The sequence below is a fragment of the Chlorocebus sabaeus genome, chromosome 19 (assembly GCF_047675955.1).
Source record: "Chlorocebus sabaeus isolate Y175 chromosome 19, mChlSab1.0.hap1, whole genome shotgun sequence".
In the NCBI taxonomy this organism is placed as follows: Eukaryota; Metazoa; Chordata; class Mammalia; order Primates; family Cercopithecidae; genus Chlorocebus; species Chlorocebus sabaeus.
Window position 1 is genome coordinate 29739027 of NC_132922.1, and position 23775 is coordinate 29762801.

The 23775-nt window shown below is 55.0% G+C and overlaps 2 protein-coding genes across 8 annotated transcripts in view; one reads left to right on the forward strand and one right to left on the reverse strand.

The window, feature by feature from the left end:
• Positions 1–3704, forward strand: part of YPEL1 (yippee like 1) — a 37083-nt gene extending 33379 nt beyond the window's left edge. For both annotated transcript variants that reach the window (XM_073006972.1, XM_007974912.3), the window contains one exon: positions 24–3704. Coding sequence is in view for 1 of the 2 variants with exons in the window: in XM_007974912.3 (XP_007973103.2) it covers positions 24–113 (90 nt within the window). In the remaining variant the exon portion in view is untranslated. The remainder of the gene's footprint in view (positions 1–23) is intronic.
• The window catches only part of PPIL2 (peptidylprolyl isomerase like 2), a 31421-nt gene continuing 10988 nt past the window's right edge, over positions 3343–23775 (reverse strand). The window contains exons 7-21 of one of the 6 annotated variants that reach the window (XM_037994751.2): positions 19098–19189; positions 17967–18056; positions 17205–17280; positions 15829–15989; positions 14190–14265; positions 13760–13866; positions 13028–13117; positions 12654–12687; positions 11912–12029; positions 7333–7389; positions 6546–6618; positions 6394–6456; positions 6141–6274; positions 5711–5813; positions 3343–4349 (exon numbers count right to left, since the gene is read on the reverse strand). In XM_037994751.2, coding sequence (XP_037850679.1) covers positions 5717–5813; positions 6141–6274; positions 6394–6456; positions 6546–6618; positions 7333–7389; positions 11912–12029; positions 12654–12687; positions 13028–13117; positions 13760–13866; positions 14190–14265; positions 15829–15989; positions 17205–17280; positions 17967–18056; positions 19098–19189 — 1268 coding nt within the window. In that variant the 3' untranslated portion in view covers positions 3343–4349; positions 5711–5716. Of the gene's footprint in view, positions 5814–6140; positions 6275–6393; positions 6457–6545; positions 6619–7332; positions 7390–11911; positions 12030–12653; positions 12688–13027; positions 13118–13759; positions 13867–14189; positions 14266–15828; positions 15990–17204; positions 17281–17966; positions 18057–19097; positions 19190–23775 lie in introns of all 6 variants that reach the window. The other 5 variants (XM_073006970.1, XM_037994750.2, XM_037994749.2 and 2 more) reach the window with 5 other exon arrangements.

Consider the following 23775-nt stretch of genomic DNA (forward strand, 5'->3'; position numbering starts at 1 on the left):
TCATCTCCCTTTTCTTTTTCAAGGAGCATGCGTTTGAGAGCAGTCAGAAATATAAGGAAGGAAAATTCATCATTGAGCTTGCTCACATGATCAAAGACAATGGCTGGGAGTAAAGTGCGAACTTTCCCTTCTCCTTCGAATGCTGTTTTGTGAAAGAAACTGAATGTAATGGAAACGTAGGAGCAGCTGGTGGCAGCCTTTCTTGCCCTCTGACCTCAAAGGCTAGCTGTGTATAGCTCTTGACACTCTCGGCCATCTCTGTGGGTAAGGTGTCCCCTCGGATCTGTCCTCTTCATGTACACGGTTGTTTCTGAAAATCTTCAGTGAGCTTTTTCTAACTTCTCAAGTTCTAGAGAAAGAATTAACCAACTGATGACTTACCCGCCTAGTTAATACCTTCCTTTCACCTTTGTCTTCAATATAGTTGGGCTCTGCTTTTTTAAGGTTCAGTTGAAAACCAAACTGAGGCCGGGCGCGGTGGCTCACGCCTGTAATCCCAGCACTTTGGGAGGCCGAGGCGGGTGGATCACCTGAGGTCAGGGGTTCTAGACCAGCCTGGCCAACATGGTGAAACCCCGTCTCTACTAAAAATAGCCGGGCATGGTGGTGGCTGCCTGTAATCTTAGCTACTCAGGAGGCTGAGGCAGGAGAATCACTTGAACCTGGGAGGCAGAGGTTGCAGTGAGCTAAGATGGCACCATCGCACTCCAGCCTGGGGCACAAGAGTGAGACTTCGTCTCAAAAAAAAAAAAAAAAAAAAAATTAGCTGGGTATGGTGGTGCATGCCTGTAGTCTCAGCTACTCGGGAGGCTGATGCAGGAGAATCACTTGAACCCAGGAGGTGGAGGTTGCAGTGAGCCGAGATTGTGCCACTGCACTCCAGCCTGGCGACAGAGCAGGACTCCGTCTCAAAAAAAAAAAGAGAACCAAACTAAGTCTCTGAAGACCATAGGGACAGGGTCTCTTTAGATAGCAAGTCTCACCATTCCCCTTTTTAGAGAAAAGGTATTGTAGCCCATCCTCCACCCCACTCTTTTTCTTAAAATTTGCAAAACTTCAAATTGGCTATTCCTCTTTCAAATGAACCACTGAAGTACAGTGTTCATTTAAGAGTCTTACAGAGGCAGTCAACAGACTTATACACTAAGGGTATTTTTGGTTTTTAGCCTGTTCAGAAACAGAGGCCAGCACTGATGACATTTTAGATACACTCTGAATTGAGAAATGTGTCTAGTGGAACAGGTTGTTTATTTAAGCCAGTAGATTCCTTATCTAGAAAGCAGGTGAGCTGGCCCTTAGAGAAGGCTGTCCCAGGGGCCTGCAGAGGTGCCGTTACTTGAGGCGACAGCCTCACGGGGTCTGGTACCAGGGGCTGTGCCCTCAGCGGTGACAGCAGCTTAGGTGTCAGGCAGTTGCTGAGGGGCTGGTCCATGTCGTTATAGAGGAACACACTGGACCGAGTAAAAGTCGCATTTCATTTTCTACCCTGGATGTACTTGAAGAAAAAGAATTATTTTTGCATATGAAAGAGGCCAGAACCCACAGGAAAAACTTCAAAACTTGACAGTTGCCAGAATGTTGAAAATTTGTTCAGAAAAGTTTAAAGCAACAAGACAGGTGTAGCCTTTGTGCATGAAGGCGCCTGGCCTGCTAGCCGCATCGCCCGTCCCTGCGTGGTGCTGTCCCACGTCACTTGAACTGATAGAGGGGCCTGTGCAATCTCCTAAGGCCTGTGTTTCTGCCACATATTTTATTATAAATTACAATCCACCCATCCACCTGCCCTCCACCGGGAGTGGGCACCCCATAAGGGTTTAGGCCACTTTGCAGAGGATGGAGGTCAAAAACCATTCCCAGATAAGTTTGGTTTTCAACATTTAGTAACTTGTCTCAGGGCACAGAGGGCAGGCAGGAGACTGGGGGAGGCCAAGGGGCAGCAGATAGGAGAGCACTGAGCCTGGATAGTTCTCCGCTTGGCGAGTGACTCTGAAGCTGCCTTCAGACAAGGCTAGTCTAGGGGCAAGAGTGCGAGCTGGCAGTAAGAACGTGGCCACCTGTCCAGCTTCACATCTCCCCTGACTTAAGCCCTTCCTAAACCCAGACCTACGGTCCATGCAGGCACTGGGCTGTGCCCACTCAAGCTCACTGCCCACGTAGAGCATGCCTTTGGGTGCCATCTCTTGGCCCAAGCCTCAGTATGTGGGACATGCCACTGCCCTGGTGGGCATGGCACTGAGATGCATCAACTCAGCAGGAGTGACAGAGGCAGAAGTTCCTTTAAAGCACATCTTCCACTTAGGAAAGGAAGGAAATTTTTGTACTGTCTTGTAAGCCTCCACATCCAGCTATGGCCCTGCAAGCTGCCTTATGCCTGCGCTAGTCTCCCTCACGGGTTCAGGCTGGCCCAGCACATCCCGACCTCCTGAGCTCGAGTGCGGCCATCTAGAGCGCAGGGGTCACTGCACGCTGCAGGGCTCTTGCTGCCCTGTCTCAAGCCTGGAGAGGCTCCGCCCACGAGCTGGCACATGAAGTTAGCAACACCTGTGGCTTCAGTCAATTGTCTGAGACTCTGAAGAGGCTGAGACACCTTCCCGACTGGAAGAAGTTGTTCACTGAAAACTTATTTTAAACTGACCCTTCCCTTCGAGTCTTCATTCCTCTCCCATGTGGGAACCCAGCCTTGGATGCCCTGGGGACTAGGGGAAACAGTTGGGGGTTTGTGCCGTCCCCAGCCTGCTATGGGTGTGAGGACAGCCAGGTCCTGAGTGACTCAAGATGCTTCACTTACATTGAAGAATCTTCTAAAACTCTTCCGAGTGGTTTTTGTACACACTCAAGTTCTATTTAGAGCTGTTCTGCGTGTTGGGCGAGTTCGCTGCTCCCTCGATTTGGGCACTTTGGTTTTTGTCTTTACTGACGGCATCGATTGAACATTTTTTACTAGTAGTCTTATGAATTTTCTTATGACTTATTTTGTATTTTTTTTTTGTAACTTATACCAACAAAACTTTTATCACTTTTTTGTTGTTGTTGTTGGGCTTCTGCAAAATGCAAGCTCATTTTTAAACCAAATGAATAGACCATGAGCTGGCGACAGGGGAAGTGCTATTCACAAGACCATGTCCACCACCCTCTAAAATTCCTGAACAATATCATCTGGGACTTCTATTTATTTAAAACAAATCTTCCTTGAGAGCCTTGGGAGGTGATGTCAGGGTTATAAATGGCACAGTGCATTTGCTGTAGGAATGTGGTTTGGCATTGTTTTATACACACACAGTATTTTTATACCTTAATGCTTATTCTTGATGGCATCTGTCAGATAATAGAATCAGAAATAAGAATCTTCCCAAAATCCTTTTATTTACCTGATGCCCTCATCAGGTTATTAAAAATTCAAGTGGTTTTAATAGCTAAAAACCTGCAAATTAAGCTCTAAAACAAACTACAGAAATGTAAACCTTCACTTGCCAAAGGTCCTTGGTGGCCTGTCCCCTGCCCCAGGGGCAGATGGCCCTGAAGCCCTTCCCTCACTGTGCAGGCCACTGGGTGAGGCTGGACGGTCACCCACGGTGGCTTCACTGCAAGAAGCAGGACTGCCAAGCTCAAGCACGGGGCCTTCAACTTCCCCTGTCCTCTGGCCATGCTGCCAGCCCTTGGTCCTTATCTGTGTGAGGTTTACAAATAAAGCTTCTGATGTCAAATGTTTAAGTTGTGCCCTCAGTGGACGAGGCCATGTCCTGATGCAGAAGGCTGAGCCCAGGCTCTCTGTGGCACCCCTGAGAGCAGAGGGCAGTCTTAGGTTCTTCCAGCTCTGGAGCCAAGGGCAGCCTGGTCCTACTTCTCTGCCCCCACCATTGGGGGGATTTGAATGTAGCCAGAGAATACAGTCAGGGCCAGCCAGGGTGGCCACAGGGTCCTCTCCAAACCTGCTTCTCCCTCCCTGGTCAGGCCTTCACCCCCCACCACCCACACCTGTACCCTGGATGCTGGCTCAGAGACCTACGGGTGTGCAGACACCTGTGCAGTCACTGTGTCCTACTGCACTCCTCCTGTGCAGGCCCAGCTTGGTGATGTGTCTCTTACAAGTGAGTTACTGCCAGGACTAGACCAGACCTCGCTGAGGACAGTACAGTGCCTGGCGGGAGGCATTGAGGGCGTCAAAAGTCACTCCAGGGGCCTGATCAACAGTCACAGGGGTGACAGAGGGATGGCTGCAGAGGGATGGGCTGGAGAAGAGGCGGAGCCAGCCGTGGTGCAGTTCTTGTTCTCAGCATGATGAAGGGACAGAGGCTGGTGTGCGGCAGGGTGATAAGGGGCAGACATGTCTCTAGCAGTCATCAGGCAGCCTGTGGCAGTGGACAGGGTGAGGCACGGATGCAGATGAGGTGCCACCCAGCATCCAGGGAGACAGAGGGCTTGGTCCTGCGGCTTCAGCATCAGTGATGAGAAAAGGAAGGGCAGAGGTACAGCCTGGAACTTACTGACAGGTTCAAGATTTGGGGCAACAAAAATGAGACAACCAAGAACAAGGCCTAAGTTAGGGCTTAGTGTGAAGAACTAGAAGTGGGGGGCCTGAGGGCAATAGGGAGCCTGAGAGGCGGAGGAGGGAAGGAGGGTCCATGACATGAGAACACTGACCACTGGCCTGGGCTGAAAACAGAAGAAAAAGCGAGCCAGGGGCACATTTAACAGAAAAATGGGGTCGAGGGAGGGTCTTGACGTTAGGAGATGCTGACGCAGCCGGCCCAAGGCCATCAGTCACCAGGAGGAGCAGAGTCTTGGAGCCCAATGGCCGGGCCTGAAAGCAGCAAGGCCACCTTCTCAGCAGGAGGGTGGGGAGACGGACTGCTTGTTCTCCTCATAGCCAGAGACACTGGCCTCGACCAGGTCTGGGTCCCCTCAAGATTCTGATAGGGGCAGAGAGAAGCCACGCAGGCTTGAGATGAAGCCCGGGTAGTACGTGGCCAGAGCAGGCAAGTGGGGCCCCGAGAGCCCAGGCAGGGTACGGCAGGAAACTCAATGCTGCAGTCCAGCATCGGCCATCAGAAGCCCCTGAAGTTTTGTCAAAACAGACCGAGAAGCCCACCTGCAGAGGCTCAGGCTCAGTAGGTCTGGGGTCTGAAAACTTGTCCCAGGTGATAGCGTTGGTCAGGGAACCACACTGGTTGTATAAATAGGCTGTCCCTGAGAAGATGACAGAAGAAGGGGTAAGAAAACCAGAGTTGTACAGCTGGGCGTGGTGGTGCACGCCTGTAGTCCCAGCTACTTCGGAGGCTGAGGCAGGAGGATTGCTTGAGCCCAGGAGGCTGAGGCTGCAGGGAGCCATGATCACACCACTGCACTGGAGCCTGAGCAACAGAGCAAGACCCCGTCTTAAAAAGGAAACCAGAATGTGGAGACACAGTCCTTCCTCACTAACCTGGCCTACTGGAGGCCTGGGGCACCAGCCTGGGTAGGGCAGACCTTATGCTCCGAGGTCCCAGCAGTGGGCTCTGGCTGGGCCAGGTCCTGGAAACAGGGCCAAGGCCCTTGGCAACAGGTTAAGGGGTAGGGAGGCTGTGGGCTCCCAGGGGCCAGGAAAAGGGATGCAGGCAGCAGATAAGCCATTTATTAGATGGCAGCAGAGGGCAGGCTAGGAAGACTGGAAATGGAGATGTGGACACAGGCCCCCAGCCCTGCAACCCCACCAAGGTCCACAGTGGCCAACCTGCTGCTACCAGGAGCTGAAGTCCCCAAAACCCCGACTGGGCTTCTTCTTGGACATGGGGACAGTGGCGCTGGTTGAGGGCTCTTCCTCTGCTGCTCGCTTCCTGGGAAGTGAAGAAGCCGCTGGGAGTCCACACCCTCCCTCGGCCCCTCCTGACTTGTCTGTATCTCCATACGGCCCGCCCTCCCGGTATAGGCCCAACCCCTCCCACCTGCTGCTCCCTCGTCCCCCTGAATTCGATGGCTTCCACCCACAGAGGCCCCAGCCAGGCCTTCAGAGGCAGTCCCTCGGCTGCAGAGGCCACACAGCACAAGCCCATGCCCAGGACCAGTGCCCGTGGCTTTCTTGCCCCTCTGGATCTGACCCTCAGACCTCAGTCAGCCCTAGGAAACACCATGGGAAACAGAGAGGCCAACCGCACGGCACTCACGTGGCTGCTGGGTTGATGTACTTGCCCACGCCCTGGCGGAAGGTCTGGGGGCCCTGGCTCCCTGCCTCGGGCTGGCTGCTCTTCACTTTGGTCTCCGGGGCTGCCTCGAGCTGTGTCTTCCGCTCCTGGGCGATCTGTGGCACGAGAGGGTGGAGGCTGACCAGCAGCACCTCAGGCAGGACAGATGCTAGGCTTGGGGTGGGAAAGTGTGCTGGTCCAGACACTCCTAGGTGGTGGCATCGTGCCCCCTCACCTGGGCATCAGCCTCCTCATAGGGGTCCACGAACACTGTAGTGGCATCGATGCGGATCTCCTCCTAGCAGCAGAGGGGGCTCAGTGCACGGCAGGTCCTCCCCGTGCCCGCCTGGCCCCCAGCCGCCACGCCCCACCTCCCTGGGCACAGACCTTAGGGCGGTCAGTTTTGGGGTCACTCTCCACATTCTCCATGGCTGTCAGTACGTCAAAGCCCCCAACAACCCTGCAGCAGGGAGACAGAGGCGGGTCTTCATGCGCTCAATGAGGGCACCCTCAGGGCCGAGCCCCAAGGCATGTGGGAAGAGGGGCTGAGAGCCCCGAGGCTGGCCTGGTGGTCCTCGGGCAGCAGCCAGGAAGGCGATGAGAGGGAGTGGTAAGGGCAGGGTCAGCAGACCAAGGCCCTGGGCATATCCAGCTGGGTTTTTTTTCTGGTTCTCTTTTGGTTCCCCCACCCACAGGAAAAATAGGAGTCACAAATGTGGCTTGTGCTGTCCCCACTGGTTTGGTAACAGAGTTCCACTTGGCCAGAATCACATCACCTGCATCCACCTTGTTTCGTGCTGCTTCCACACAGCTGGGTGGGCGTCAAGTGACCACGCGGCCCACAATGCTGGAAAGACCCCTGGACTAGAGGGTGAAGGGAGCTGGGCGTGGCCAGGCTTGTGAGTGGTGTGCCATCAGGTCTGAGACAGGGCAGCGGCCAGGCCACGCAGGGGCGAGTTTCCTCCTCTCCTGAGCCCGGTGGGTCTGGAGAGCCAGATTTCCCTGGCACAGGGGACACCCTCCATCCCAGCTCTGCATAGCCTCAACCCCCAGCAGTGATGGCCAGCACGGCACATGGCTCAGGTCCACAGAGAAGGCAGCGAGGAGGCCTCAGGTGGGGAAGGACCCCACCTAGCCCACTGACCCCCAGGCTTCACACAGCCGCTTCCCTTACCGTCCAAAGATGGTGTGCTTCTTGTCCAGGTAGGCACAGGAGCGAAACGTGATGAAGCTGGGGAGGAGGGTTGGACGGTTAGGGAGAGCATGGCACCTTCTGCATCTGGCCTGCCTGAGAGCACACCAGGAGCTGCCCACCCTCTACAGTCGGCTCTGGGAACCTGCGGCTTCCGTGGACGCATGGGTGCATGGGGCTCCCTGCTGCTGCCCACGAGGGCAGGTCATCAGCCCCCAAGGCTACCCAGGGAACCCTGGACCTCCAGCTGTCCCCAGGTCCTCCTGCTGCCCCGGCTGCTGCCCAGTGCCTGTCAGGGAGTCCCTGTGCCCAGAGCCAGCCTGGCCATGCAGGTCTGTGGGAGGTGGCTGGGACAAGGCGACACCTGGAAAACCAGAGCCAGCCCCATGCCATCAAGGGACCTGTCGAAGGACTGAGGAGAAAGGAGGCAACAAAGCCAGAACAGAAACCAAGGGATTAAGAAATGTGGGTAACATAAACATGGACAAAGAAAATGCTCAGGTCGTCCAGACACAGTGGCTCACGCCTGTAATCCCAGCACTTTGGCAGGCCGAGGCAGGAAGACCGCTTGAGTCCAGGAGTTGAAGAACAGCTGGGGCAATGGTGTGAACCTGAGGCGGAGCTTGCAGTGAGCTGAGATCGCACCACTGCACTCCAGCCTGGGTGACAGAGCGAGTCTCCATCTTAAAAAAAAAAAAATTTCCAGGAGGAGCTTGCCTCGGGATGGTTCTTTTACTTTCCTCGTATCTGAGTTTAATTCTCCTTCTAGTTTCCTTCACTGTGTTAGAAATCAGCCAGAGAGAACCGCTTGCAGGTCAGAGCTCAGGTCTGCCCTATTGTAGACGTGACATCTGCAGACACTTGTCTGGTGGCCTAGGGGGTGGTCAGACTCGGTGGGCTCAGGAGCATGTCCCTGCGTGGCTGGGGGGTGCATGTTCAATGCAGCGGGGGTTAAGTCCTGTGCCTCTCACCAGCAGGGTGTGTGGGCTGTGCCTGCCTGCACCACCCTGGGGTGCTTCGTGCCACCAGTGCTGGGACCCACCCAGTATCTTCCACTGTTTTCCTTTCAGCCTCTCTGGCTCTGCCCTCTGAGAGCTTTTTGAAGGCTCACAGCTGGGGTCTGTCGCGTTCTCATTCATCCTGAAAGTCTTTTTTTTTTTTTTCCCTTCGAGACGGAGTCTCGCTGTCACCCAGGTTGCAGTGCAGTGGCGCAATCTTGGCTCACTGCAACGTCTGCCTCCCGGGTTCAAGCGATTCTCCTGCCTCAGCTGCCCGAGTAGCTGGAATTACAAGTGCCCACCACCACACCTGGCTAATTTTTATATTTTTAGTAGAGACATGGTTTCACCATGTTGCCAGGCTGGTCTTAAACTCCTGGCCTCAGGTGATCCACCCGCCTCGGCCTCCCAAAGTGCTGGGATTGATCCTGACAGTTTTTTTTCTTTTTTTGAGATGGAGTCTCGCTCTATCACCCAGGCTGGAGGGCAGTGGCGCAATCTCGGCTCACTGCAAGCTCTGCCTCCTGGGTTCACACCATTCTCCTGCCTCAGCCTTTCAAGTAGCTGGGACTACAGGTGCGCACCACCACGCCTGGCTAATTTTTTCTATTTTTAGTAGAGACAGGGTTTCACCATGTTAGCCAGGATGGCCTTGATCTCCTGACCTCGTGATCCGCCTGCCTCAGCCTCCTCCTGGAAAATCTTTAATTACAAGAATCATGCAAGGAAAAACAAAGCTGTAACAAATTAAAGTCTAATTATCTTTGAATACAGTAAAACAGGCAAACCTTTGGCAACAGTTGTCCAAGAAAGCACAAAATACTACTAGAAATAAGAAGAGGCCGGGCGTGGTGGCTCACGCCTGTAATCCCAGCACTTTGGGAGGCTGAGGCAGGAGGATCACCTGGGGTCAGGAGTTCGAGACCAGCCTGGCCAACATGGTGAAACCCCGTCTCTACTAAAAATACAAAAATTAGCCGGGCGTGGTGGCGGGCGCCTGTAATCCTAGCTACTCAGGAAGCTGAGGCAGGAGAATCGCTTGAACCCAGGAGGCGGAGGTTGCGGTGAGCCAAGATCGTGCCATTGCACTCCAGCCTGGGGGACCAGAGTGAGACTCCATCTCAAAAAAAAAAAAAAAAAAAAGAAATAAGAGAAGGCTGAGTGTGGTGGCTCATGCCTGTAATCTCAGCACTTTGGGAGGCTGAGACGGGTGGATCACCTGAGGTCAGGAGTTGGAGACCAGCCTGGCCAACATGGTGAAACCCTGTCTCTACTAAAAATACAAAAAATTAGCTGGGCATTGTGGTGGGCGTCTGTAATCCCAGGAGAACTGCTTGAACCAGGAGGCGGAGGTTGCAGTGAGCCGAGATCCCACCATTGCACTCCAGCCTGGGCGACAAGAGTGAAACTCCATCTCAAAAAAAAAAAAGGAAGAGAAGGTGGCAACTGATCTGTCAGCTGTTTCACAGGCTGGTTAAGCCAAAGAGAAATAAAAAACAATAAAATGATTCCCCATCCTGGCCCCTGCCAAACAAGAACCAACCATGCACCCAACCTACTTGAAAATAACCAATAGTCCTAGGCAATCCTTGGCTAAGAGGAAACTGAAAGGGAAGCTACCAACCGCCAGCAAGCAGTGAAGAGGGAACGTGCACCCTCAAAATGACAGACGCGGCTACCAGAAGTAGACAGGGATTAAAGTGAAGGAGGAGGAAAAGCACCATGAAGAAGCAAAGACAGAGAGTGAAAACAATTCCACAGGAAGTGAAAACAGACAAACCCTTCAAAGACCATTAAGGGATCGAGGAACAGCAAGTGTGATTAGGAAGGAGAAAAAAAAAAGAGGTGAACACAGGCCAAGAGAACATCAGCTTCACGGGAACAAGTGCCCGTTAACCCTGAAATGAAAGCCCCAAGGAAGTGGCACGAATGGCTGCCAGCTGCCTTTGGCCGGCTGTTCACCACAGCTGACGCTTCTTACGATCTTTTTTTTTTTTTTTTCCAGACAGGGTTTCACTGCTGCCCAGGATAGAGTGCAGTGGTGCGATCCCAGCTCACTGCAGCTTTGACTTCCCGGGCTCAGAGGATCCCCCACCTCACCCTCCCAAGTAGCTGGGACTACAGGCACACACCACCATGCCCCACTAATTTTTTAAGTTTTTGTAGAGATGGGGTTTTGCCATGTTGCCCAGGCTCGTCTCAAATTCCTGGGCTCAGGCAATCCACCTACCTCAGCCTCCCCAAGTGCTGGGATTACAGGTGTGAGTCACCACGCCCGGCCACCCCTGTGATTTTAACCATTCCAGGCTACAAAGCCACAGCCAGCTCTGCTCACAACATGCAGGGGCCACACCTGTCACAGTAAAACCTGCTGGAGCCAGTCCACACAACAGAGACCACGTGTGACAAGACAGTGAGCCGGTGGAAGGCCACAGCAAAGCCACGAGAGGCCAGGGTTCACCCCAGAATGCGACGGAGACACCCGTGCACGCTGGCCTTGTAGTGGCCACATCCACAAATCCCAGGAGGACCAGAAAAGCACAGAATCATCGTAACAGATGCTAAGAAAGAAACCTCTAGAAACTCAGCCACCCTCCTAAAAAACAGCCCAACAACAAATGTTCTGAGAAGGCAAAACAGCGATTCCTGTGGAGCACAGCAAGACGCCCACTTCCTCCTCCCCATCAGGCCCACGGTGACATGACGGTGACAGGACTGATGAGCACACCAGGGCGGCACAGAGGAGGCCAGCTTTTGATGATAAGCGTGACTATCTAGAAAACCCAAAAAACTCTTAAACCCTTTCTTAATTATAAGAGAATGTGATAAAGTGGCTAGATATAAAATGAACAGGAGTTTTTCTCTCCATGAGCAATGATCCCCAAAAGTTGGAAAAAAAGTCCATTTACAAAAGTATCACAAATTATAAAAAGTCCTTAAGAAGTTGCTTTATCCAGAAAGTCACCGGACCCATGTGAAGAAAATGATTGAAAGACTAAAACGTAAAGTCAGGCCACTGTCTGGGGTGGCAGGTGGATGGAAAGGGCACCTCTGTTCTTCCACAATACAGGCATCTGGCCCCCACGGCCCTGCTGGCCCCCCGTCCCCTGCCGCCTGCCACCAGCCTGCACAGTGCGCCCCACATGCACCAGGGCCACGCGTTCCCCAGACCTCCTGTGTCTCTCCAGGCACCTCTCCCTGTCCAGCCCATGCCCTGCACGATCCCTCCCACATGCTACTCCAGCACGCTGACCTCCCCCAGCACTGCCTGGCCACAGGCACCCACACGAACGCCTGGTCCCTATCAAGAGGCCCTTCTGGACCTCCAGTAATTCATGACTTCTGGTCTCGCCAGGACAAACCGGGCGCGGGCAGCTCTCCCTGCTGACTCACTCTGGGGGCCCCCCTTTTGAACACAGGTGCACATGCTTGGCCTAGGTGTGCCGTACACTGTCTGGGTTTGATTCAGAACCAGCACGCCCTTCAGGGAGGGCCAAGAGGGAGAACCTGCAGGGAGTGCTGGCTCACCTCCCAGGCCACCCCAGCCAGCCCGGCTGACTCACAATTGAGATTTGTTGCTGTTGGGCCCTGAGTTGGCCATGCTGAGGATGCCGCGGCCCGTGTGAGAGAGGTTGGGCCGAAACTCATCTTTGAAGGGCTTCCCCCAGTACGACTCCCCGCCTGGAAGAGAAAGGCCCACAGAAGCAGGAAAGCTGGGGCCCCAGCCGAGGCAGAACCAGAAACCTCAGAGTCCAGAGGGGCATCAGGGCCTTGCTGAGCCCAGCCTGGGGAAGGGGCACTTGATAGGGTGGCCCCCGGCCCCATGTCACCAACTCCTGGGTCCTTTGGAGCCCCCACGCCTCCACACAGGCAGGCTACTGCCCACTCACCCCAGCCCTGCCTGGGGCCTGCCCCGGGACAGGGATTAAAGAGTCAAGACTGCCATCATTATCACTCAAGCTATGGGAATACGGAGTGGCAGGGCCTGGACCCAAGCAGCTGTCAGGATGAGGGGCTTGGAGAGGCTGCAGGAGGGAGGGCTGGCCACGGTCTGAGGCGGACCCCAGGGGCCCAGGGAAGAGACCACACACTCCTGCCTCCTCTACCATGCAGGCCTCACAGCCACCTGGAAATGAGAAAACTGAGGGCCAGGCCTGAGCGGGCACAGCACTGATGGCTGCCAGTCGTTCCACCCTGGTCTAACAGATTCCACATCTGAGCTCTGCACAGCCCCTGCCCAGCTACTCCCTCATGCCCCACGGAGCAGCCAAGGTGCCCAGAGAGGGGCCCAGTACCAGTACCTACCCATGCCTGTGCCTGTGGGGTCACCCCCTTGGATCTGTGAAAACAAAAGCCAGTGAGCAAGTCACACTCTGAGAGCCGAGGCCCACTGCCTGCCTGACTGAAGGCGACCCCTCCTGCTAGATGGCTCCATACGGGGGCTGGGCTCTTGGTGATGATGAGGGGCCCTCCCAGCCACCTCCCTGTGTGAACCCTGTGCTGGATGGGCTGGAGCCTCAAGGGTCAGCCTATAGGTTCCCCAACAGAAGATCACCGACTGGACTCATCCTGGCCACCGTGGCATGGACCAGGGCCCTGGAACGGGGCAGGGACAAGCCCACCCAGTCCCTGATGTCCCACCAAGCTCATCTGTGTAGCCAGTGACTCGCGTCACTCACCACAAAGTTCCGGATGGATCTGTGGAAGATGGTGCCATCGTAATAATGCTTCTTGCAAAGCCTGATGAAGTTTTCGCAGGTTTTTGGTGTCTGCAACATAGCCCCGATCCTTGTATCAGGCAGAGAGCTGCCAAAGGCAGCTCACCACAGCCACAGGAGGCCTTTTTTTATTTTTTTTGAGATGCAGTCTTGCTGTCGCCCAGGCTGGAGTGCCGTGGCACGATCTCGGCTCACTGCAACCTTCACCTCCTGGGTTCAAGACATTCTCCTGCCTCAGCCTCCCAAGTAGCCAGGACTACAGGCGTGCGCCACCACACCTGGCTAATTTTTGTAGTTTTAGTAGAGACGGGGTTTCCCCATGTTGGCCAGGCTGGTCTTTAATATGTAGCCGAGTCAGCTGCCCGTCCACACTGGGCAAGGATAGACCCACAACAGCAACCAACAGGCCCCGTGCAGCCGCATGGCCCAGAGCAGAGCGCATGGGAGAAGTGTGGGCAGAGCAGCAGGTGCGGCCTGGCCCCTTCTCTGAAACACTGGCACCTGTGCGCAGGCCATGCCGCCAACACGGCCCCCTAGGAAGGACACAGGGCACTGCTGCGGGTCCCGCCTAGTGACAGGCTGAATTTCCTACAACAAGCACATACCAGTGACAGCCCTATAGTTAAGACATGGCTGTCAAATGACCCCAGAAATGACCCTGGGACATGGGGAGGGGCCGGCCTTCACACCCACCAGGTCGCAGTGCAGCTCCAGGTTGAGGTCGCCCTTGTTGGTGTGCAGTCGCACGTAGCCCTTCTTCTTCACAAACTGGTAGCGGAGCACATCCTCGTCGATGGCAGCTACAAGCAGAGGTCCCAGCTCAGCCCCTGCCCTTACCCTGGGGCAGCCCCACTGTGCCAGGCAGCACCAGCCTCAGACACACAGGCGGGGACTAGGCTCCAGCTCTGGGGAGAGCAGGGGAGCCGGAGGCTGAGGGTCTGCTCAGGCCATGCACCAGCCTCATGGGGCTGGCAGGGGTTCAGCAGCTAAGAGGGGGAGGACTAGGGGCTCAGGCGACAGTGGGAGCCCCTGACAGGCCAAGAAAGTAGGAGTCGGGGAGCACACCCACCCCCGGCCACTTTCAGGTCACATGGCAGGTGGCTACAGAGGCAAAGGTGGCTACCTGCTTCATGTGTGGTCTCCGGGACCATCGCAGTGGAGGTGAAGGAAGCGCTGACCTTCCCTGTGGAATAGTGGGCCTGCCAAGGAAACCAGGATGGCACCTCAGCAGTGCCATGGGAGGCAGGTGGGCAGGGACATGTCACTTGCCTAGAAACCAACCACATACCACCCCTGCCCCCCAGGCCCTGCTTGGTGCCTCTCCTCCAGGAGGGCCTCCCGACCAGCAGGAGGAAGCAGCCAAGGCCAGGCCGAGCCAGGGGCCCCTGGCCTGAACTGGGTCCCGACTCTTACGATATCAGCTGAAACCCTGGAGATAAAATACCACACAGGACTGGCCACCTCAGGGTTAGGAGTATATGGCTGACTTCCCATTTATTTTTATTTTAATTTTTTTTATCAGACAAGGTCTTGATCTATACCCAGGCTGGAGTGCGGTGGTGCAATCCTGGTGCACTGTAGCCTCCAACTCCTGGGCTCAAGTGACCCCCCGACCTCAGCCTCCTGAGCAGCTGGGACAACAGGCGCCTGCCACCACACCTGGCTGATTTTTTGTAGAGATAAGGTCTCACTATGTTGTCCAACCTAGTCTTGAACTCCTGGTCTCAAGCAATCCTCCTGCCTCAGCCTCCCAAAATGCTGGGATTACAGGTGTGAGCCACCACGCCTGGCCTCATTTCTTTTTTTTAAAGTTTCAAATTTTCTGCACTAAACACATTACATATTTAATCAGGGGTCGGGGGAAAGCCCCAATAAATGTTATTTTTTATCATAGAGGAAGAAAAGGGGTTTCTCCCATCAGAAGAAAATACAAGCCAGGCACAGTGGCTCACACCTGTTAATCCAGCACTTTCGGAGGCCACGGCAGGAGGATCTCACTTGAAGCCAGGAATTCAAGACCAGCTTAGACAACACAGCAAGATCCTGTCTCAAAAAAAAAAAAAGGTATACCAAAGTGCTAAGGGCAGTGTGTCAGCGTGTCAGAGGGGTGACCATGGACAACAAATTTGCTTTTTAAATTTTTCCAGAATTTGAATAATTCTTTAAGGAGAACTTCAGTGATACCTGCCCATGTCTCTGCACTCCCCCTAGCTCCAGATCCCCCCACTCTGCCTGAACAGGAGGAAGCAGCAAACACAGCAGCCCCAGACAGGCAGCTCTGTGCGGTCCCAGGCACGCCATCCACCTCAGCGCCGCAGCAGACTCTGAAACGCCCCAACTCTCCCTGGCATGGCTTTGGGCCCCAGTGCACATCGGGCCCTGCCCTCCCAGCCACCACAGAACCACACGTGCCCACTCCACGTGCCTGCCCTGGCCACTGAGCTCAGGCTGGGACCACAGCACAAGGCAGACCTTCTGCGGAGGGGTCTCCTCCCCTGCGTGCCGCCACACACCCCTTGGTTCTTCAATGACCAGTATGGACGTCAGCCCCTCCCCTTCCGCCTTCTCAGATTCTGTCTACCTCAGGGCAGCCCCAGGGCTGTGTGCTCAGAGCAATCAGGGGCACCACAGCTCTGGGGGATCCTGGCTGCCTCCCTGCCGTGTACCCCCAGACCCCCATGAACCCCTTTCCCAGGACCACTCCAAGAGGCCATGAGATGGGCAGGGAGACAGGGCTCGGCCGAGTGCCCTCCGCCACTCACAGCATTCAGCTTGTCCACTTTCTTCTTCTCTGGGGCCTTCATGGTGGCTGCCAGAATCTCATCCCCTTTGAACTCCTTGTAGAGCTCCTGCAGGGTCTCTCGGGTCTCGGCATTTGTATTTTTCAGATAGTAAGACGGGTCCTGTTTGGCCTTCTCTTCGTCTACAAAACAGTAGCATGGCCCTGAGCAGCCGAGCCCCCAGTATCCTCCCCACACACACGTGGTGGGGAAACAGATCTAGAATAGGCCAGGGCTGTCCAGCCATGGCATGGGCCCCGTGCCACTGCCAGCCACAGAATGCCACAGTGCCCAGCCACAGGCCTGAAGGTCTCCCCAGGCAGTTCACAAGGGTCTCAGGATGGACTTCATGTTGTAGTTTCCTGCATATTCTAATCTTTTTACTGTATACACTTTGCTTTTTTTTTTTTTTTTGAGACAGGGTCTAGCTCTGTCACCCCAGCTGGAAAGCAGTTGCAAGATCTCAGCTCACTGTAGCCTCCACCTCCTGGGCTCAATCGATTCTCCTGCCTAAACTCCCCGAGTAGCTGAGGCTACAGGCATGCGCCAATCACACCCAGCTAATTTTTCTATTTTTTGTGGAGACAAGGTGTCCCCTTTGCCCAGGCTAGTCTTGAACTCTTCAGCTCAAGCAATCCACCTGCCTTAGCCTCCCAAAGTGCTGGGATTACAGGTGTAAGCCACTGTGCCCAGCCCCTTTGCTTCCGTAATTTTAAAGGTTATTTTTACTTAATAGAAGTGTGTGGGGGTCTTTTCGAATGTGAAATCCCCCATTCTTGCCAACTCAGGAGGGCGCCTGCTGCCTACTGGTCCTTGGACAGCAGTCCACTCTGTGGAGAGGGACGGGCACCCCCGTGCAGAGAGCACAGACACGGCCCAGCCCCAACCCTGGCCTCAGGCTCTCCTGACTCAAATCTCCCCTAGTCATGTGCTCAGCCTCCCTAAAACTCAGTTTATACAACGCTCACGAAGTGCCCAGGTCACTGCTCTGCACCACAAGGCTGAGTGGCCTCTGAGCATGAGTCCTGCTGGCTCCTTCAAGGCTGCAGGACAGCCACCAGCGGCCAGGAAAACAGGAGGACCCCGTCACCCCACCACCTGCCCACTGACAGCACCGGCCAGTCTGCAGAGAGCAGGGGAACCTGAGCAGGTGTCCTGGCAGGGCAGCAAGTCCATCCCGCCCATTGTTTCTGAGGCTGCAGCTGGCTCGGATTCTCTGAACACTGGTTCAGAAAATGCAGGGCCTGTCTAGGCTGGGACCCTCTGACCTCCAGGAAAGGGAGGATTTTACCCAGGGAGCACTATCCCAATTTCACCCAAATGTCCCCTCACCTAGCCCAGCCCCTAGTTGTACATACCTGGGTCTATTATTTTCATGTTATTCTTCACATGATAGAAGTTAGAAACATTGAACTTGTCCAAATTGGTGGGGTCCTGTGGCAAAAAGAGAATGCCCAGCAGAGTGAACCCAGCCTGCGGCCAAATGGCAGCCACATGCAGCAAAGGTCGGCCAGCTGTCAGAGGTAGGGAAGAGGCCAGGCCTACACTGAGGTGGGGGGAGTCAAGCAGGGCATGGCAGAGGTGGTGGTCTGCCCCAGGCAGGGCAGCAAGCAGGGGCAGGGACGGGGACACAGCCTCGCTAGCTGCTGGCCGAGCTGCGACCTTCCTCCAGGCACATGGTTAACGAGCATTCATCGCTGTTAGGGAGCTCTTGGACAGGAACGTGGGCAGCCATGGGCCAACCTCTGGTTAGAATGGGACAAGCCACAGAGGTGACTGACTCAGCAGGCCACGCTCCAGCCAGCACCTGCTTTTCTAAGTCAGTGTTTTTCGTTAATTCACTTGGAGTTCTCTGACACCTGCAGGGAGCCCTGTGCCAGACCCTGAGGCCCAGAGCTCACACCAGCTCCCGCCGTCGAGGCGCTGAAGCAGAGCCAGGCCTGCAGAGTGGCCATTCAGATGCCTCAGGAGGCTCTGAGGACAGATACGAGGGACCCTGACATGGGGGTGGGGGATCGGGGAGGAGATGTAAGAGCTAGACTGAGGCGGCGGCCCCGTAAAGGCCTGGGCTGGCTGCAGGGGCTGAAGGCAGCTGGGGCAGGCGGGCAGGCGACACTCACCTGGAGGGTGATAATGTCCTGCCGGGAGAAGGGCTCATCAGTCAGCAGGTCCCGGAAGTTCTTGGCTTTGATATTTAGCTGTTCCACTGCCTATAGCCAGGAGGAAGTGGTTTTACGATGCCTGCCCCAAGCCTTGGCACAGGGGACTGCAAGCAGGGAGGCCTAGAGCTGGCCCCGACCGTGGCACGATAGGCGTGAGGAATGAGAGAGACAGCAGTGTATACCCCACTGGCTGAAAGCAGAGGCTCCCACAAAGGCGGAGCTGGCTGGGCCTCAGACGATGAGCCAGTTCAGCCTCGCAGCAACCTTCCTGCAGGAAGCTCCTGTCTGCACACTGATCAGCAAAAAGGCTCAGCAAGCCACCCACCCACTCACTATAGCCTTCACCGAGCTCCTCCTGTGCACAGGCGCAGCGCCAGGCCCCCGTGGGCAGGGGCTGTGCACATGAGATGCCTGCACTCCTGGGGTACGTTCTAGCAGAGTCCTTGCTCCACTGACGAGGACTGACCATGCCAGTTTGTGCAGGCTTCTGGCAAGAAGTGGCCCCCAAGGCCCCTGGAGCAGCGCTGGCCACCTACACCCCACAAATGTCCAGGCGCAGGATTGAAAACGGCACAAAGGTCGGCTTTCCTGCCATGTGGGGCCTGCCCCGCCTCGCCCCTGAGAGGAGGACCCATGTGTGAACATGGCTGCCTCCTCTCTCCCTACACCCACTCCCAGCCAGAACTCCTCCAGGAGACAGCTCCCTCCCGGGTACAAGTGGCTCCATCCAGAGCCGGGGCCAGAACTCCCCTCTCAACCCTAAAGGCCTGTCCTCAGAACACGGGTGCCTTCCCAGCACCTGAGCTTTGCTGAAGACGCAAGAGGACCCCCTGGGGTTTAAGGGTCCCTGCTGGGCAGCCAGGACTGCCTGGATTCCGAAGGATGCACCTCCCCCAACCCTTTTTTTGACCTGCCTGAAAATGGGGAGGCTGCACTGCCAGAGCTTTGGCAGATGACCATGCCTGTGGCTGTGACTAAACCCCACAAGGACAGGCTGTGCCCAGAGCACACAGCCCAGCCAGTGTATCCTGGGAACACACAGCAGAGATCTCCCCACCACTGTCTCCAGGCCCTGGAGCGAGGACACACCTCATAGGCGTAGACGTTGCCGGTCGTCCTCACAGCCACGATGTGGGTGTTGTTGGTGAACACGGTAAACAGCACTGGGCAGTGGTACTTCCCTAGAGAGAAGGCACACACAGGAAGGTCAGTCACCTCTGTGGACTGTGAACATCCCAATGAGGACCACAGGGGGCCAGGGCAGGGCAGAACTCAGCCAAAGTCAGCAATGGGAGGCGGTAGAACCCCATGTCAGTGGCCAGAGCAGGGAACCGTGGGGACAGCTGCTCACCCCCTCAAACCCCTCCATACCATTAGGAAACTCCTATTCATCCTGCAAGACCCCACCCCTGCATCATCTTCCTCAGATCCTCCAGCCCACCCCTGGGTGAGCACCATGCTAGCCACCTCCTCCTACTGAAGTTGGCCCTCAGCAGGAGACAACCCATGCTCCAGCCCTGACAGCTCTACCTCTCACCGACATCCCCCGCCAGCCCCTTGGTCAGCTCTTCCTTCACAACCGCCCACCCCCTTGCCCGCTTACTATCTTTTTTTTTGTTTTGCTCTCTTTTTTTTTTTTTTTTTTTGAGACGGAGTGGTGTGATTAGCCACCACGCCCAGCTAATTTTTCTGTATTTTTAGTAGAGATGGGGTTTCACCATGTTAGCCAGGATGGTCTCGATCTCCTGACCTCATGATCCACCCGCCTCAGTCTCCCAAAGTGCTGGGATTACAGGCGTGAGCCAGCACGCCCAGCCTTGTTTTGCTCTGTTTTGAGATGGAGTCTCGCTCTGTCACCCAGGCTGGAGTGCAGTGGCTCGATTGTGGCTCACTGCAACCTCTGCCTCCTGGGTTCAAGCGATTCTCTTGCCTCAGCCTCCCGAGTAGCTGGGACTACAGGTGCACATGCATCACCATGTACAGCTAATTTTTGTATTTTTAGTAGAGACAGGGTTTCACCATGTTGGCCAGACTGCTCTCGAACTCCTGACCTCAACCTCTCAAAAAGTGCTGGCATTACAGGCATAAGCCATTGTACCTGGCCTTGGTTACTGTCTCTCTGCCTGTGAGTCCCCACCCAGTGGCCAGGGGCCCTGTCAAAGAAGTACCCACTTCTGGGGGAAAAAAGTGCAGTGGGGGGCTCAGAGACATCAACCACATGTATTTGTGGGGACTTTTTCTTAAACGAAATCCTGATTTGAGGCCAAGTTAGGGCCTCAAATTAGTCAGAGTCTCAAGTTAGAGGTGGCTCACACCTCTAGTCCCAGTGCTTTGGGAGGCCGAGGTGGGAGAATTGCTTGAGGTCAGGAGTTTGAGACCAGCCCAGGCGACAGGCCGAGAGCCTGTTTTTTTTTTTTCCTTTTTTTGAGACAGCGTCTAGCTCTATCACCCAGGCTGGAGTGCAGTGGTGCAATCACAGCTCACTACAGTTTCAACCTCCCAAGCTCCAATAATCCTCCCACCTCAGCCTCCCAAGTAGCGGGGACTGCAGGTGCACTCAACCACACTGGCTAATTTTTAGGTTTCATTTTGTAGAGACAAGGTTTCATTATGTTGCCCAGGCTGGTCTCAAACTCCTGGGCTCAAGCAATCCTCCCACCTTGGCCTCCCAAAGTGCTGAGACTGCAGGCACGAGCCATGGTGCCCAGCTGTTTTTTTTTGGGGGGGGCGATGCTGAGGAGGGAGGATCACTTGAGTCCAGGACTTCAAGACCAGCCTGGGTGACATAGGGAGACCTCATCTTTACAAAATAAAAATTAAAAAATTAGCAGGGGCTGGGTGCGGTGGCTCACGCCTGCAATCCCAGCACTTTCAAGGCAGAGGCGGGCGGATCACCTGAGGTCGGGAGTTTGAAACCACCCTGACCAACATGGAGAAACCCCATCTCTACTAAAAATACAAAATTAGCCAGGCATGGTGGCGCATGCCTGTAATCCCAGCTACTCGGGAGGCTCGGCCAGGAGATTCGCTTGAACCCAGAAAGCGGAGGTTGCAGTGAGCCGAGATCACACCACTGCACTCCAACCTGGGCAATAAGAGCAAAACTCCATCTCAAAAAAAAAAAAAAAAAATTGGCTGGGCATGGTGGTACATGCCTGTGGTCCCATCTACTTGGGAGACTGAGGTGGAAGGAGCACTTGGTCCTGGGAGGTCAAAGCAACAGTGCGTGGTGATGGTGCCACTACACTCCAGCCTGGGCAACAGGGCAAGACCATGTCTCAAAAACAAACAAACAAAAAAAATCCTTCTGATGTGAAAACTATTTTTTTTAATTGGGGCTTCAGGATCATGCAAGGGGGTAGTGGTGGGAGCAAAGAGAGAACTGCACAGGTGGGAGGCTCAGGGGCTGGAGTCGGTGATGGGCACAGGGGAAGCACATCACACCTACTCTCTCCACTTTCACGCACAGGGAATTCCAATTAACAAAGAGGCCGGGCGCGGCGGCTCACACCTGTAATCCCAGCACTTTGAGAGGCCAAGGCAGGCGGATCACAAGGTCAGGAAATCAAGACCATCTTGGCCAACATGGTGAAACCCCGTCTCTACTAAAATACAAAAAAAGTAGCTGGGTGTGGTGGCGTGTGCCTGTAGTCCCAGTTACTTGGGAGGCTGAGGTAGGGAAATTCCTTGAACCTGGGAGGCAGAGGTTGAGGTGAGCTGAGATCGCACCGCTGCACTCCAGCCTGGGCGACAGAGCAAGACTCTGTCTCAAAAAGAAAAAAAAAACAAAGCGGGCTGGCCTGTAATCCCAGCACTTTGGGGAAGCTGAGGCAGGTGGATCACTTGAGCCCAGGAGTTTGAGACCAGCCTGGCCAACATAGTGAAACCCCATCTTTGCAAAAAAACACAAAAATTAGCTGCATGCAGTGGTGGCGCCTGTAGTCTCAGTTACTTGGGAGGCTGAGGTGGGAGGATCTCTTAAGCCCAGGAGGCAGAGGTTGTAGTGAGCTGAGACTGTGCCACTGCATTCCAGCCTGGGTGACAGAGTGAGACCCCGTTTCAAAAAAAAAAGGAAATAAAACAAAAGAAGCTGGCCACCAGGTCAAAGTTTAAAAAAAAAAAAAAAAAACAGCCAGACCTCATCCCTTCCTCAGTGGCTCCCATCTTGGAGCGGAAGCCCAAGTCCTCCCGTGGCTCCCAGGCCCAACAGGACTGCTCTGCACCCCGTCCCCACCCCGACCTCTGTCACCACATCCCCTGCTTCTACCGCTAGCACACGCTGTTCCAGCCACACTGGACTTCCTGGCTGGGCACAGACACCTTCAAGTACGTGCCAACCTCAGGGTCTTCGCACTGGCTGTGCCGTCGGCCTGGCCCTGCACTCCCCCGATCCCCACATGGCTCTCCCTCCCTGCAGTGGGTCAGGGCGGCCCTCTCCCCTCCTCTTGCTGTGCTCTCCACACAGAAGCAGCCTCTGGCACACCCTGCTGAGCTGCTCTCTGGTATTCTCCCCCACCAGAATGCACGCTCCTCTCATTTCGGAGAGATGCAGTCTGTTGTGCTGTCTGCACATGGCAGACACTCAATAAACACTTGCTGAATGAGACACACACACTGCTGATCACAGAAGCAGCAGCCGACCCTTGGCCACCAGGGTGGAGCGCCCTGTCCTTCACTGATGTCAATGACGTGCTGAGGTTCACCCATTCATTCACCTGCGAATGCGGCACCGACTGCGGACCGGGCTCTGGGCTCAGACAAGCAGGGCAGAAGGGCCTTGGCCTCACATGCTACAGTATCTCCCTGGAATGCACACACCTAGTGAGCATGGACAACCCCTAAACCATGGCATCTCCATGGGCAAAAGACCTGGGCTAGAACCTAGCACAAGATCACTGCCTGAGCAGGGGTGGGCTGCAGAACTCATTTGGGCCTCTGGCCACAAGAACAGTGGAGGATGTGTAACAGGCATGGAGCAGGAGCCGCAGCACTGGGCTGAGCTCTATGAGCTGTGGTAAAGAAAAGCCCAGCCCAAGAGCTACTGGACAAATCCCTCCAAATCACCCACATCACCTATCCAGCTGCCGCCCTGGTTCTCAGCACGAGCAATTTCTGCCTCCAACAACAAACGGACCACAGCCTCAGGCAGAGGGGGCCTATGCCCTGCAGATCCAACCACGCCCACGAAGGTCACTAGCAGCTCACAATGGTCCGATCGCCTTTGTGGGAAGTTCCCAACACCTGAGGTTCTGCCCTCAGCCTCCCCAAGCTTAAAACTTACCCAGACCTTTGAGAAGAAATCCTGTGACACCTTTTTTTTTTTTTTTTGAGACAGTCTTGCTCTGTTGCCAGGCTAGAGTGCAGTGGCGCCATCACGGCTCACTGCAACCTCTGTCACCTGGGTTCAAGTGATTCTCCTGCCTCAGCCTCCTGAGTAGCTGGGACTATAGGCACCCGCCACACCCGGCTAATTTTTGTATTTTTAATAGAGATGGGGTTTTGCCATGTTGGCCAAGATGGTCTTGATCTCTTGACTTCGTGATCCACCCACTTCGGCCTCCCAAACCGCTGGGATTACAGGCGTGAGCCACCGTGCCTGGCCCTATGACACTTTTGGCAGAATTAAAAGCAGGTGTCCAGGCTGGGTACAGTGGTTCACGCCTGTAATCCCAGCACTTTGGGAGGCCAAGGCGGGTGGATCATGAGGTCAGGCAATCAAGACCATCCTAGCTAACACGGTGAAACCCCATCTCTACCAAAAATACAA